The sequence below is a fragment of the Carcharhinus amblyrhynchos genome, chromosome 26, assembly GCF_965287045.1.
Source record: "Carcharhinus amblyrhynchos chromosome 26, sCarAmb.v2.hapA, whole genome shotgun sequence".
Classification (NCBI taxonomy): Eukaryota; Metazoa; Chordata; class Chondrichthyes; order Carcharhiniformes; family Carcharhinidae; genus Carcharhinus; species Carcharhinus amblyrhynchos.
In genome coordinates this window covers 30,008,088-30,024,667 of record NC_137349.1, presented here as the reverse complement: position 1 = coordinate 30,024,667, position 16,580 = coordinate 30,008,088, and the positions used below count along the sequence as shown (strand labels likewise).

Here is a 16,580-nt window from a genome sequence, read left to right as displayed (position 1 = left end):
ATCAAAGCGTCCTAGCTTAATTCTATTCATTTAACAAGAGCTAGATCTTCAAACTGACCTGAACACTGATTTGGTGCTTCTTGATGCTCCCAGCTAACTAAACTGGTCGTATAAGGTCTTCACACCAAATTAGTTTGAAGGAGACCCAATATTGTTTATTGCTGCAGGGAGTAAAATATCTAAATGTATTAATTGTATAAATAATAGCAAATCTCCCACTGTGTTGTCGGAACAAGCCAGAGGATATGCCTTTTCATAATAACTGGAGAATGGAGAAATAGAGCAAACTAACAATGAAATAAAAGCAAAATACTGTGGATGCTGGAATCTGAAACAAAAACAGAAAATGTAGGAAAATCTCAGCAGGTCCGATAACATCTGTCAGGGGGAGATTAGAGCCAACATTACGAGTCTAGATGACTAAAGGAAATACAGTCATCTTCTCCCCACACAGGTGATGTCAGACCTGCTGAGATTTTCCAGCATTTTCTGTTTTTGTTTTGAAGCTAACAATGAATATGTTGCAAATCATCCTAAAATACAAAGTTGAAAGTTCACTGAACAGTTGACCATAAAAAATTCCATTAAAAGTACAAAGCAACTTTTATAGAAGCTCTTGAATAATTTGGCAACAGCAGACCACACCATGCAGGGTTTTGATAAATCTTTGGGGCTAGTTCTCAAGACATCAAGGAAGTTTCAAATATTAAGACCTCTTCCAACATTTAGCCAAAATACATTTCCCAGTCAATACTTTATGGGTTTTTTTGCACTATTCATCCAATTAATGTGACTGGGCATTCAAAATGTGAAATTCAGAACCTTTCAAATTCTTTTTACTGTTTCTTCCCATCTGTATCATGCTTACTAGTGTTCTTAAACAGTGGGAGCTCAGTGCAGACTTCTGCTCTTAGTGCAAACATAACTGTGGCCTCCAAACATTTGAAGTCTCAGTTTATTGTTGAATTCGCACAGCAAAATTAAAGTATAAAATACAGCAAAAGACTCCTAACAAAAATAAATCCATGTCTGGGGACTGAACATTTTCAGCAGAACATATGTAAACTCCAGTTTAAAAAAAAGGAGAACATTTATTTTGATAGATAATCATGTTTAATGTTGTAAAAATGCAGAGTCTCTCGCCCTTCCCTGACCATTTCAACATATTCTGTTTGCTTCAACATCTTACCAGTGGTAATTCTATACTGAAATAGACTGCATTTTACAATTTCCTATCAGAAGAAGGATCCCTACTGCCTGTCAAGCTGAAGCATGTACTAATATCCTTTATTTCACAGTCAATACTGTGGAAATAACCTGTAAATACTTCTCAGAGTGCTTCCACAAACCTCAGAGGTGTAATGAGCTATTTCAGCAAAGAAATATTCATCATGTGCCCATCATCTTGGCCTACATTTATCATCTAGCCATTAATCTTGCTTCTTCTGAAAAAATAAATTTGCAGTTCTTACAAAGTTGGGTGCGAGGATGAGCTCTGAGGAAGATGCAGAGATGCTTCATGTAATTTGGACAGGCTGAGTATGTGGGCATGTGCATGGCAGATGCAGTGTAACGTGGATCAAAACTACACACAATACAGCAGGATGGCCTCACCAACATTTTATACAATTGCAGCAAAACATCCCTATCACTGTGCTTAAATCCTGTCACTATGAAGGCCAACATACCATTTGCCTTCTTTACAGCCTGCCGTACCTGCGTGCTTTCAGCGACTGATGCTAAGATTATCCACTTTGTAGCAATAATAGGAAGATAGATTATTACTTGAATGGGTGTAAAGTAAGCGAGGTGGATACTGAATGAGATCTTGGAGTCCTTGTGAATCAGTCACTGAAAGTAAGCACACAGGTACAGCAGGCAGTAAAGAAGACAAATGATATGTTGGCCTTCATATTGAGAGGATTTGAATATAAGGATAGGGATGTTTTGCTGCAGTTGTATAGGGTGTTGTTGAATCCACACCTAGAGTATTGTGTGCAGTTTTGGTGTCCTTACCTGAGGAAGGATGATATCCTTGCTATCAAGAGAGTACTGCAAAGATTTACCAGGCTGATTCCTGGGATGGCAGGTCATATGAGGACAGACTAAGTTGGTCAGGATTATATTCACTGGAGTTTAGAAGAGTGAAAGGGGACGTCTTGGAAACTTCTAAAATTCTAACAGGGTTAAAAAGGGTAGATTCAGAAAGAATGTTCCCAATGGTGGAGGAGTTCAAAATTCGGGATCATAGTTTGAGGATAAGGAGTAAACCTTTTAGAACTGAGGTGAGGAGAAACCTCTTCACCCAGGGGGTGGCGAATCTGTGGAATGCACTACCATAAAACGTAGTTGAGGCCAAAACGTCTGATTTCAAGAAGAAATTAGATATAGCTCTTGGGGCTAAAGAGGTCAAGGGATAAGGTTGGAAAAGGATATTAGGATACTGAATTCGATGATCAGCCATGATCAAAATGAGTAGCAAAGCAGAATCAAAGGGCCGAATGGCCTATTCCTGCTTTTAGTTTCTATATTTCTATGTAACACAGAATTGATCACTTCTCCTGTAGGCCTGTACCATATCCATTGCTCAAAGTTTCTTCTAATCACACTTCAGACTCATGTTAATACTATGTTTCCTCCTCCATGCTCAACATTCTAGTCATGGTATCAATAGTACAAATACAAAGCGAATGATTTCTTTAAATCTCAATGTGTTTGGACTAAAAGCTCAAATAATTTTGCTTTTATTTCTGAAAGATATACATAGAAATGATATTACTGGTTGTGGATTGTTGAATAGAGGATCAGTTGATGTATAATTCTTTAGATTAAAGAACACAAAAGATATGAGTGAAGGGGAGATAAGTCAGTAAACTGACAAAAACCTTGGGTTTTGAAAGCTTCAAGATTGCAGATATAAGAGAGAAAAAGATCAAGAGAATACTTTTAAATTGATAAATAGACAGCAAAGAAAGAAGGGATCGGGGAATCATTTCACATCACTTCAGCCTCAAATGGCTCTTCTTATCAGTGTCTTTGAGAGGCAGAAGTTTCACCACAATCTGTTCAAGAAGCCCTAATTGCCTTTTTACTGAACTTGCTGTCCTTCCCATGAATGGGAGAAGGATTACATAATGATTCATTCATAGAGCTAGATGTAGAACTCCAAACATAATATTGAATGCTTCACAGAAGGAAATTTTAATTGGGTTTTGGGGTGAGGATATTCAGAAATAGTTCAGCATAGTGCACACTCAAACACATTCTTAAAAATCCTAACTTCTTAAACCGGTCATGCATGTAGCTCAGTTTTAATATAACTGACAATTCCATAGCTCCTTCCAGCAGGAGAGGACTCAGCCTCCATTCAACAGCTGCCTGGAATCACACTTAAAATCAAAAACTCACTGATGGGGAAACATAGTGGGAGAGTCAAATTCAATTACTTTGTGATGCAATGACGCACTTGCTATTCCATTTACAGTGAGCTCCTGATTCCAAGTGCCACCGTGAAGCACAATGATACAGCCCAAATGGTTTTGGACTGCTAAAACTAGCCTAATAGGTCTTCTTGGTCAGGCTCTGGTGTTACCACAATCTCTCAAGGACACCAATGAGAAGAGCAACTAGATGATTTGGCCTCAACTGGAATATTTTGTTCAGTTCTGGGCAACATATTTTAAGAATAATGTGAAGCCATTAGGGAAGGACCAAAACAAAATCCCAAGAATGGTTCCAGGAATGAAGAACTTCAGTTACATGGATAGAATTGAGAAGGTGGAGCTATTCTCCTTGAAGAAAAGAAAATTAAGATATTTGATAGAAGTGTTCAAAATCATGTGACTGAGAAAATAGGAAGAAACTGTTCCTATTGGCAGGATTGAGAACACCAGTTTAAGAGATTGAGGGGAAAAAAAGCAACAATGACTTGAGGGAAAGCTTTTTGTAAAAAACACAGATAGTAGTTAGGATCTGTAACGTGCTGCCTAAATGTAGAGGCAGATTCAATCAAGGCTTTCAAAAGAAAATTGGATAATTATCTGAAGAGAAAAGATTTCCAGGGCTGCAGGGAAAGTGGAGTGGGATGAAATGAATTGCTCTTCCAGAGAACTTACATAGACAAAACCAGTTGTGTGACCTTCTGTGCTGTAACCATAAATGATGCAGTGTCCTAAGATTTTTCTCAGATCTTTTCTTTCATTCTTGAGTATTAATGCTTTAGAGGTTTAGACGTTCCTACACCCTACAAGCTTTTTCAGGAACTACATCACAAAATTGCAAAAGGATGTCTTTAACGGATAACTCCAGCAAAATTATATTTCCCATAATTCAGCAAAACATTTGTTGAGTCAGGCCTCGCTCTGACTTTAACAGCCACTTGCTTCAGGTGAACTAGATTGGGAAAGAAAGGGAGGAAATGAAGGAGAGGGAGAGGAAGTCAAGGACAGAAATATAGATCTAAGTTGTGTTAGAATTATCACAAAATTCCCTGCAGATGTGCAACGATTATTCCAAATCGAACACAGTATGTCATAGGCCTAAAGCAGAATTAAAATCACTGACTTTCTCCACAAAGCCATTAAATATAATCGCAAAACTAAAGCGAAAAACTTGAGACTACACACACTTCTGACAAATGATAGAATCCAGCAATTCACCACGTGGCACTCAGATATTCCATCCTTAGTATCTGTTGAGAGAAAATGTTTTAAAATGTAATTGCTTTGAAATTAATGCCAGAATCAGTCTAGTGTAAAATTGTCTTTGTGTCAATGTCACAAACCTTGCCCATAAGTTAAATTGTTGAGCCCTGTAAAGGATGGGAGTGGTGGCACGAGACCCGAAAACGCCACCACCAGCCAGTTTCCTGCTCCCATTCTTGATGACAACCATTTTTGCCAAGGCAAGTTTGAGACTAGCAGAGCACTCAATTAGATTCATTAAGAGCTCTTTTCCAATCAACCTGCAGTTCCCACCTGATGAAGAATACTTTAACTGCCAGGGGCAGTGCTCCAGTAGCAGGGCGTGAGATATGGGGCAGTGCTCCAGCAGGTAAACAAGGGCTCCCCCCTCCCAGATGTAATATAGCCAAAATTCAACCAGTAAAGAGATTCTCTCTCAACATGCACAACACACACAGTGCCAGTTATGGAGGTTCCTCTATGAAAATCCCAAGGAGTGACTGTTTTCTCTCTGGGCGAATTTGGGAACTGGGAACAGTCTTGACTCCTGTTTCCTTCCCCAAAAGGAATAAATCTTGTTGAAAGGCCACAGTCAAGATTATTGCAGCATAAAGTGATGGGATGAATCTGGGCCTGAAGTTAAATGATTTCAGTCATTATTAGGATTAATTAGGATTCAGTCCTAATTTCAGTCAATCCACTGTAGGAACTACTGGAGGATCTACCGCATAGAACAGATAGTTGCATTAGAACTGTAGGTCATATTTTAATAGATCCCTTTATGTTCTTTATGGATTTAGAGATAGACCTGTCCCCTAAAATGCATTGTTTCTTATAAACTTGATATAAAAAGGAAAGAAAAGGCACTAAATTAGGCCATTAAGGACGATGGATCAAAGGAAAGGATGCTGCAGTGGTTTTCAATTTATAATCAAAATATGAGTGCCTTGCAACATTTCATTAGGAAGAGGATTGAGTGCTGAGGGCTAAAGTAGTGAATCCAAACTAGTTACAAGAATGACCTGTCAGACTGTGAGTGGAAAGATGTAGACACTTGGAGCTGCTGAGGTCAGTAGAGGGGAAGCCAAACAAATGCTCAAAATGAAGAAAGGCTAAATAATGAAAGATAATTTTCACTGGTCAGTAAATCCAATATTAGGAATATGGAGGGATTATCTTCACATAAGCAAGTATTGGATTATGGAATGTGTTACCTCAAGTAGTCTCTGGAGACAAGTCAGTTACAGCATTTAAAAATGAGTTGTAAAAGAAAATATTTAAAATGGTTAGAAAATAGATAAGTCCAATGAGGGAAATGACACTGGCACAGATACACAGGACCAAATAGCTGCCTTCTGAAATTTCTATGATTATATTCCTCATTAAATATATTGTAAAGGAAAGCCCTATTGTAGCCATTTGGATTTCAATGTCGATTGAGCTTCATCTACAAATTAGCAAGCCAATACAAACCTCGTAATTCTGCAGTTCCTGGCTGACACGTAACTCCCTGTATACAGAATATCACATCTGACCACATTGTTCGTCACAACTGACTCTGGAACTAGGAAACCTGGATTCACTGTAACCTACATTAGAAATAGAGTAAAAGGTAAAGTTTGAATGACTCAGCCCCAATGATGACTGCACATCTCAATGTAATATTGATGTGGAAAATCCCAGGTGCCAACATAGCTTATCTCAGTTAGGGCAGTAAAGCAGCTATGCTTGGCCTCACACTCTGTTCATTAGGAAGTAAAAATCACCAGAGTTTCAACTCTTGATCACTTATCTGGTGACTTGTGCTGTAAAGTGAACATTGCAGAGAAGAACATAATCAGCCTTGGCGACGATACTCAAGAGTAATTGCAACACAATCTGCTGGGCACGTTGGGGTCATGTCACACATTTTTTATGCTGACAAGTCAATGGACACTAAAATTGGATGAGCTGTAAAACAGGTGCAAGACCTGAATCCACCGTCCTGTGGTCAGGAGCTGAAAAAACTGAAATGGCAGATTCACAACTTGTTCTAAAGAAAATTGATGGCAAATTTTGCCAGATTTTAATAGATGAAGAATTGTATTTTCTGAAGTGATTTTTTTCACCCCAAAAAAATCTGAGATCACTATAGATGCCAACTGGAGCAGAACACATTTGAAAAATGGTTAGAATGAGAAAAACCTATTTAGTGCATAGAGCCACTTCTTCCCTTACCGCAAGAGTCCACTGTCTTGAAATTGGAGTGAGCCTGAATCATGATTTGATCTCAGTGCAGTACACAATGGGGCCAACAGTAGAACCATGTGTGCCAAGCTCATAAGAATAGTACCAGTTTGCTGATAAGAACATACATAAGAACATAAGAAATAGGAGCAGGAGTAGGCCACCTAGCCCTGCGAGCCTGCCCCGCCATTCAATAAGATCATGGCTGATCTGTCGTGGCTCAGTTCCACATTCCCGCCCTCTCCCCATAACCCTTAATCCCCTCGCTTATCAAAAACCCATCAACCTGCGTCTTTAAAATATTTAGCGAGGCAGCCTCCACCACCTTAACAGGCAGAGAATTCCAGAGATTCACCACCCTTTGAGTGAAGAAGTTCCTCCTCAATTCCGTTCTAAACCGCCCCCCCCCCCCTTTATCTTGAGGCTGTGCCCCCTAGTCCTACTGTCCTTTCTGAGCGGGAAGAGTCTCTCCACCTCATTCCTATCCATCCCATTCAACATCTTATATGTCTCAATGACATCTCCCCTCATTCTTCTAAACTCTAACGAGTACAAGCCTAGTTTATTCAGCCTCTCCTCATAGCTCAACCCCCTCAACTCCGGTATCAGCCTAGTAAACCTTCTCTGCACTCCCTCCAAGGCCAAAATATCCTTGCATAAGTACGGTGACCAAAACTGCACACAGTACTCCAGCTGCGGCCTCACCAATGCCCTATACAGCCGCAGCAAGACCTCCTTACTTTTATATTCAATCCCCCTCGCTATGAAGGCCAGCATCCCATTCGCCTTCCTGACCACCTGCTGCACCTGCAGGCTGGGTTTTTGCGACTCATGCACAAGGACCCTGAGGTCCCTCTGCACCGTCGCCTGCTGCAGTTTTTCGCCACGTAAGTAATAGTCCTTCCTACCATTCTTCCTACCAAAGTGGACCACCTCGCCCTTGCCATCTTTAAATTCCATTTGCCATTTCCTGGCCCATTCGCCCATTTTCTGCACCCAAGTAGCAACATTTTGATCCCAAGGGGGAAGCATCATTGGTCAGCTCAGACATCAGCCAAAGACATTAGGGGAGTCTGGGAGGGTCTGTAGGCAACTGGCAGCAATTGCCCTTAGTTTAAGGACCTGAAAGAAAACTATCCTACTTCATGGTCAGTGAAGAACATGAACATTACTTTTCCAGTGATGTCTTCCAGTGGACACTTTTAAGGAAGACTTGACTAATGAACAGCTTAAGAAAGGGACTGCAGGTATCACAGTGTATGTTGCGCTCATTCGCACATCAATTTGGCAAAGAGGCCTAAAACAATTAGTCCTACGATTTCCTTGTGCAATGTGCCAGCTTCAGGTGCACATGTGAAATGGCTACTGAAGAGATCTAACCAATATGGTGGTCAGCCCACTTCCAGCCAAGAATGAGCACATCCAATATCCACCATACTGGAGCATTAAGATCCTGTTTTGCATTCCGTAAAGCAGGCACAGTACCAATTCATTTCTAGGTCAAGGTTTGAATGGAAATCAACTTATTCATTGCTTGCTAAAGACTGACAATCCATTGTTGATGTCAGTCATCATCATTTGGGGTACCATAATTAAGGGGGAATTAAGCGTATATTTACACAAGGATAAACATCAGCCAACATTCCCACTCTTGATCACAGTCCAGTATTTGCAGCTGGAATTGTGCTTGGAAGTCACACAAGGACAGAATCAGCCTCGTACATAATTCCACCCACTTTTGGATATTCTGCCAACCTTTTCTGTCCATAGGCTCATATGTGATGAATGATCACTAGGGCATGGCCTGGATGCCAGCCAGCACCTTTGGAACCTGCACCTAAGTCAGAATCCACTCCTCAGATTAGAGAAGACGGAAATGAATTAAAAATAAAATAACTGGCATTCTTTCATGTCTTTCACACATTTTTGCAGGCAGAGATGTGGATAGCCAATGTGAAATCCCTCAGGCTCCATATCGAGCCGTCTACAGCAGCCTGCGAATGCCAATCAAAAGTCTACTGCAACTTTCAACAGGTTATTTTTCCCTTCTTCCTGTATGTTGCATCTTGCAAGGTCTGAGAACTGCAACCGGGCTACTATAATCTCAAGCCAAAAACATTTGAATTCAATTAATACATATGGAATAAAAAGCTCTCTCAGTAATGATGATCAAAGTACCAGATTGTCATAAAACCCATCTGGTTCATTAATGTCCTTCAGGGTAGAAAATCTGTTGTCTTCACCCAATCTGACACAACTGTGACTCCAAACCTACAGCTATCTGGTTGACTCTTAACTGCCCTCAAGGCATTCAGTTGTTCCAAATCATTACAAAAAAATTTGAATAAGAATAAAACCAGATGGACCATCCTATCAACCAATCGACTTGAGCTCATTCTCATCAATCTGCCTGTCTTAGACGCATCTGTTCATGATAATATTGGAGTGACCACACAGTCCTCTACAGCTAAAGTGCTGTCTTCTTAGACAAGACACCCCTCCATCATGTTGTGTGGCATTGGAGACAATCAAAAGGAGACTCACCAGGCTAATTCCTGGAATGAGAGGCTTGTCCTATCAAGAGAGTGTGGGTCTGTGTTCCTTGGAGTTTAGAAGAGTGAGGGGTGACCTTATTCAAACATATAAGATCCTGAGGGGACTTGACAGAATAGGTGTTGACATGTTTTCACAAATGAGAGAGTCTCAAACAAGAGGACATAGCTACAAGATAAAGGGTCAGTTATTTAAAACTGAGATGCGGAGAAATTTCTTCTTGCAGAAGATGGCAAATCTCTGGAACTCTGGAGGATGGATCATTAGAAGTATTTAAAGTGGAGGTGGATAAATATTTGCTAGATCAAGGAATAGAGGTCTATGGGGAAATGGCACAGAAAAGGAGTTGAGGCCAGCATAGATCAACCATGATCCTATTGAAAACTGAACAGCCTTGAAGGGCCAGGTGACCTAGTCCTGCTTCTATTTCTTGAATTCATTAGCATCATGATAAATGTCATAGATTCAGACGAGATCTAAGAGATCAAACTTGAGCATCTTTACTTGTGTTTGCCTCTGTGTTTAAGCTGTTAATGATAAACCTGACCAAGCCAGGAAGACTTGTTTCCCTGGATCTGCCAACAGTTTAATGATTAAACTGATGTAATGTTTTAATAAATGTGCATGCCTACATACATGCCTACATATACTCTCCTTCCACTATTTGGGAGTCTCTAGTACATTGCTAGCAGTGTGGCTGCACCTTTTTTTATTTCTGAGCTCAATGCATGTGGGCATTTGATGCTTCATTTAGAATACAGATAAGTTAAGAGATAAAGAGACAAAGAGGGAGAAGGTGAGAGAAACAAAAAGAAACTTCAAGCTACAGGTTCAGTAGGCAAACAAGTTTTTGTTTGTAGGCCATTTTTGTGATACAGTTCCAGTGATAGAAAGGATTACCTTCAATACATAGTTGCCAGGTGCGACATCTGTTATATCAATCCACTGGCAGTCGATATCTGCATTGTACGTGTCATAACAACCAGGACCTAATCCCTATTGGAAAAGTGAAACATGTGGAAATTTAATTGATTAGAACATACAATTCTTAAGAATGTTAATCTTTACATTTCTTAAAGCAATAAGTCCTAAGTTTGAACCTGGACCATGGTGAGTAGCTGAATGGATGTTGAGAGGAAGTAGGGAAGCAGACAAGGAAAAGAAACAATTCCTTTTCCTCTGGGATCCTGATTACTGTGCAACAGTGACCTCCTCTTTGGAAGTGTGTAGGTCTGCACTTGTCTGCAGACATATTTGGCAATATTTCATGTTCAATGGCTGCAGTGCTTTATCAGTGCCTGTCTTTATTGAACAGATGTAAAATGGCAGCATGCGTCATGGCAGAAGTAACTTGACTTCTACAAGCTAGATAGGGCATAGATAGGACTATTGCATTTCAAAACCCAAAAATCTCCTTTTTGTACCAAACAAATTAGCATGCAAAATCATGTGTAACTCTTGAGTTACCCAAGTTACCCGCTGTGCACCCTCTGCGTGCACTACAAATTGCTCGTTATTCTCATCTGTCACTGCATAAATAGGGCAGAATCTTGAACCATGACTTTCCTTGCATGGGAAGAGTGGTGTGGGCTCAAAATGCAGAGATTTGAAAAAAACAGGCATCTTGCTGGTGAGATTACATTTTCTGATTTTGAGCACATCAATGGGGTTTATAAAGCATTGCAGGTCCATCTAAGTTTTCACTTCCACTTTATACCTCAGGTGGGCAGGCAATCAGCACCTAATAGTCCCTTGGCTCTTCCGTTCATGTGAAGGGATGCAAAATGGGAACCCTCTAGTCCGAATAACCGGGGGGTGGGGTTGTTCCTTCCATGAATAGGGTCTCAGGAAGGGTGGCCAGGCATAATCAGGGCAGGGTTGCTTGCACCTGGGCTTTTTTAATCTCTCTTTAGTGTGGGAGAGACATGGGTGGGATTTTACAACCTCACTCATCCTGAAACTGTCAAATCCTACCTGAGGTCAATGGACTTTTCCATGGTTTCCCCCCGACTCTCCCCCACCCCACGCCTACTCCAATTCCTGTGGCAGGCGGGATGGTAAAATTCTCACACTTCACAGGAATGAAGCACTGAGTGTCTGTGTGGGTTCTCAAAGCTTGACAGCATAAAATGGTAGAGTGGATGCTCTGTGAGTGAACAGAGTGATTTATTATTTCTGACAATATATAGTGGTGCCTCTCTACATGAGCCTACTTTCATTGTGCCAACTAAGTGCCTATCCTTTCTTACCAATCCTGACTCTCCCACTATGTCCAGGTGCTTTCCGAGAATCCATAGCTGAGGTTGAGGAGGCTTGCTGACTTCCATGCCCTGTTGCCCAAAATGACCTTGGTGGGTGTTCCCCGAGGCTTCGACCTTGAGGACCCTGACCTGCTTTCAGACAGCATGGGTATTGTGTGGAGCTGGAGGTCTGCTGCTCATAGGAAGCAAGGACTCTGATGGGCTAGATACTTCAGGATCTCCTGGGTGGAAGGTTCCATGAAGTGACCAAGACTGTCCTTATTCCTGCGGGTGCCCAAGTGGCCCGGTGGTCCTCCAAGGAATAGAGGAGTAGCTGGAGTGAGATCCTCTGGCGCTAACACGCATGGGTTCCAGTTCGTGCCTGCACCATGCAATTGAAGCCCTGCACCATGGAGTTCATGACCTCAGACACAGAAGTCATCAGCTGAACCATGGAACAGACACCACTTGTCATGGAATGTAGATCCTGCACCAAGCTCTCCACTGTGGACGCCACCCTTGCAAAATTGGTCTCGTTCCACTGTAGTGATGCCACCCATCCTTTGGACAAAAGGCGATGGGACTCCTCCAATTGGCCTTGCAGTCTGAGGAGGGATGCTGTCATCCCTTCCTGATATTCACGACTCTGCCTTTGCAGATCCATCAACTCTGGAATGACCAGATCTTGGAGCGCGTCATTGCCAAGGGTCTCAGCAGAGTCTTGGCCTCCGGCATTCCTCCGAGTGTCGGATCCCTGGGACATCCCTGCCTCTTCCAGCTGTGGATCTTCAGGTGTGATGTGCTCACCAGCAAGTGATCCATAAACCTGTCTACTTAAAGAACCTGCTGAGGTGTGAGTATTTGTGGTGGTGCAGAGTATGGATGACAGTTGTGATGCCTCTTCCATGGTGGGGTTGGAAAAGTGTTCGTCAGAGCTGCTCATGTCTGTTGGGTCCAGGAGGTGCAAGGTTGATCAGGGCTGCTTGCTGTTTGCCCTTTAAATGAAGGGACATGGCATTAATGTATCACAGAGGATAAATGAGGGGACAGTGATTATTCATTTGAGACTTGGGAGAATGACTGCATGTCTTGAGGATTCTCACTTTTATCTGCTGCCTCCACTTCACCATCAGCATAGTCTTGCTGTTCCTCCTCCCCAGCCAGCTCGAGTAATCACTCTCTGAATGTGAGGGTAATGAGCTCCGGCATTACTCTGGCTGGCTTTATCTATTCACGCTTATTACGGTTGATTTAGTCCCGCAATGACAGGTTGTGAGAGGGTGGGTGGCTGCGTTGACATTTAAGATAGTGATGAAGTGTGGCAGGCATGGAACTTGAGTGTGAGGAGCATGCCAGGAAGTAGGGGGGAAGATGATGATTGAGAGAGGAGGGCCTCCCTAAAGATGTTGGCAAACTCTGAAGTGTTTGGGTGAGAGATGAAGTTGGAGCTGTGAGAAGTGTGCAAGGGAGTCCAGATAAAGATTTTTTGAGGCTCAGTTACCCTGGTTGAGTGAAGGAGATAGTTCATCGGATTGCGGCGTTTCTGCCCCATCCTCTTTTGTAATGATTTGACACTCATAAGGCTGCCACTGCATCCCAGGCAGGGGTAGACCATGTTGGAAGGACACCTTCTGGATCGGAGGTAGAGTGCATCTTGCTTCTGTTTCACTCCATCGAAAAGTCTGGTCAGGTCTCCCTTCAAGAAATGAGTTGCAGGCTTCCTAGCAGCCATCCCCTGGAACATCTGGTGGGTAACCATTTATATGGAGTTCACCACTGACTGCAGTAATTAAGTTGAATCAGGGTGGATGAATAAGAGTGAGGCTACTGCTACTATAGCATGATTGTCATGATCGTAAAAACATGCTCAAAATTTGGTTAGAAATTACACTAGAGCCATTGTTGTGTTGCACTCCATTTTTCTTGCTGGAACCAACACATTGCTAAATTTATTGTAAGATCACCCCCAAAGTGTTAAATCATACAAGTCTCTTTGGTACACGCATGTGTTATCATTTGTTGTTTCACTGGATGATGTCCCTCTCCGGGGAGTATTGTTCCTGTGGCACCTGTTGCCATGATAATGGTTGTGGTTCCATTGCCATTCTTAGAGATTCTTGGACTCCTGGGATTGATGATAGTTCTGTACTTAGTCTAGCTGGTGAGATCCCTTCTGACCGACCAATTGCTGTGAAGTAACAGCTTTGTGCTGTGATGGAACAGCTTCACAATTTGTATATATATAGCTACAATAGTGCATTTGGTCGTTCACTTCCACCTCATACAATTGTGTTGCCTCTCTCTACCCATGTCCCATGTTTCCATGCAGACTGACTTCTGTTGAGAGTGCTGGAAGTTTACACCCTGGCTCTTCAATTCTCAGCTCTGGCAATGGTTTGGCTTTCTGCCATTTCCCTTGATTTTCTTCATTCATGCCTTTTACTACTTCTGGCTTCAGTAACTTTTTTGCTGTTGGAAAAATAGTTTGTGTGCAGTGTGCCATTAGTCTTTGGACTGGACTAATTTCCATGCCTTTAATCAGTGTGTTTGTCCATGTGCAGATTGCCTTGTGTACATCAGTGCTAGATCTGCTCAATTGCTTAAATTATTCCTTTAGCAAGTTTCACTGCCACCTTGGCCTTTCCAATCAACTGGAGATGATGTGGGGTGCTGAATTTTCCAGTCCTTGTGTAATGGCCGAATTCTTCTTTTTGATCTGAGGGCTATTGTCACTCATCACATTGTCTGGAATTCAGTAATGACTGTGGTGTGCTTCCAGGCACTCTGTTGTCTCTTCTATCATCATTGAAGCCAGCTTGTCTAACTTCCAGCAGTCTGAATAGTAGTCAACAGTGGCAAGATAACCAGTTCCTGCTAGAGTGAAGAGGTCTACTCCCAGTTTCATCCATGATTTTGCCTGTGACATCATGCATCATCAATGGTTCTCCATCTTGTTTAGCTTGGTACTCATTACAAGCACTGTACTGGCCAAAGTGGTCTTTAACTTAATCGCTCACATTTGCCTTAAGAGCAATTCCCTTACCTGTCTCAGACTGGATTCAATTCCTTGATGTCTCAGTGGATACAGCTTCAGCATCTCTCCTCGTCTCCTTAGACATGATGACTAATTTGTTTTTACAAGATGCATTCTTGGGCTATCAATTCACCTTGGTATGTTCAGTATGCTCTTGTGACCACAACTGTGTCCTTGACGCTCTCAGGCTATCCTTTCATCACTACTTCCTGTAACACCTGGAGTTGCATTGTATTGGGTGGTTCACTTGATTTGAGCAAGGCACATGTCTGTCAGATTCAATGTCTCTGCTAGGTTGTTAGTTACAGTAAGAAGTCTCACAAAACCAGGTTAAACTGAAACTTCTTACTGTGTTTACCCCAGTCCAACACCGGCATCTCCACAGGTTGATAGCTTCCAGATCATGTCTCGCCGCTGTTTCACATTGAATCTGGAAGATTTCACATTCCATGTACTATCACATTCCATGTACTATCCTCAACTTTGCACTATCCCCATCTTGATGGGGAGTGTTGCTTGACAACATGACTGTGATACACACCTGTTTCTCCTGCTTGCATGTCACATCCAGATGATGTCTATGCAAATTAAGTAACATTTTTTGCAGAAGCTTTGGAGCAGATAGTAACAGTTTGTGAAAAACTCTTTGAAGTGACTTATTGTCGAACTGCATGTTAATTTGTCTCTCACAAGCAAGTACTAATAAAAATGCTCATGAGCAAAGCACTCTTTCCCAATCTGCCTAACACCATCCCATTTGTGTTAGTCCCTGGATACAAACGTATCTGGTTGTCCTAGCTCCAAGACCTGTCCCGTTAGTGTCTGTGAGTTTCTGGATTAATAATCAAGCGATAATACCACTATTATCCTCCCCCTCTGGTGTCTGTAAGATGTAAGATGACTTCACTAATGATATAGTATTTCAGCACTGGTGTTGTCATCACTAGTTTGACTTTAGTGAACGCTGTTTCTTTTTCTGTGCCCCAGTAGCACTGCATATCCTTGGCAGTGAGTTTCTACATTTGTTCACATCCTAATGATAAACTGGGCAAACATTTTGTTAAACAGTTCACAAATCCAACAAATCACTGCACTGCTTTCACATCTATTGGTTGCTGCATTGCTGCTACAGTTCTCACCTTGTCAGGATCCGGATGAAGACCTTTCGTTAACATTACATGACCTGTGTTCTTAACTTCAGGTATCTTCAGTTGCAATTTTTCTCATTCAGCTTCAGATTCATCTAGTCAGTTCTGTCCAGCAGCCATACTAAATTCTGATCCTGGTCTGCTATGGCTTCTTCCATTGTGTCTCCATATCCGTAGATTAGAACACCATCCACGATGACTTCCACTCCGGGAAGATCACTGACCATCGAATGTTGGCTGTGTTGATATTTCCCTAGAGCCATGAAAATGCCAAACAGTATGGGCAACAATCTGCCTCTCCCAAGCAGTGCCTAGAATGTAATTAGAAAGCTGCAGTTTTCACTCAGCTTTACTTGCCAGTAATCATCCTTCACATCTTGGGTTAAGGTCTTTGTCTTGGTAGGTTGTGGCAAGTACCTGTGAGCATAGGCATGAATTAGTGGGAGCTTTTCAGCGCTTTATTTAGGTCTAAGCATACTCACACTTTTCCAGGTTTTTTCACTGCTACCATGCTGGTAATCCAATCTGTGGGAGTTGTCATTTTTGTTTTATACTCCCTTCTTTTCCAGTTCTTCGATTCTTCTCTTCAGTTTGACTTGAGGACACCTGGAACGCTTCGCAGCAAATGCCAACTTGGTCTTACATTCTCTTCTACTTCAAGATTATATTTTCCTGGTAGACATCCCAACCATGTAAA

General features: G+C 41.9%; 1 protein-coding gene across 1 annotated transcript in view; it reads right to left on the bottom strand.

Moving 5' to 3' along the window:
• Positions 1-1,709: 1,709 nt before the first annotated feature.
• The window catches only part of LOC145358652 (protein-lysine 6-oxidase-like), a 40,976-nt gene continuing 26,105 nt past the window's right edge, over positions 1,710-16,580 (bottom strand). The window contains exons 5-7 of the mRNA XM_080212867.1: positions 10,362-10,457; positions 6,156-6,271; positions 1,710-4,690 (exon numbers count right to left, since the gene is read on the bottom strand). Of these exons, the coding sequence (XP_080068993.1) occupies positions 4,684-4,690; positions 6,156-6,271; positions 10,362-10,457 (219 nt within the window). The 3' untranslated portion in view covers positions 1,710-4,683. The remainder of the gene's footprint in view (positions 4,691-6,155; positions 6,272-10,361; positions 10,458-16,580) is intronic.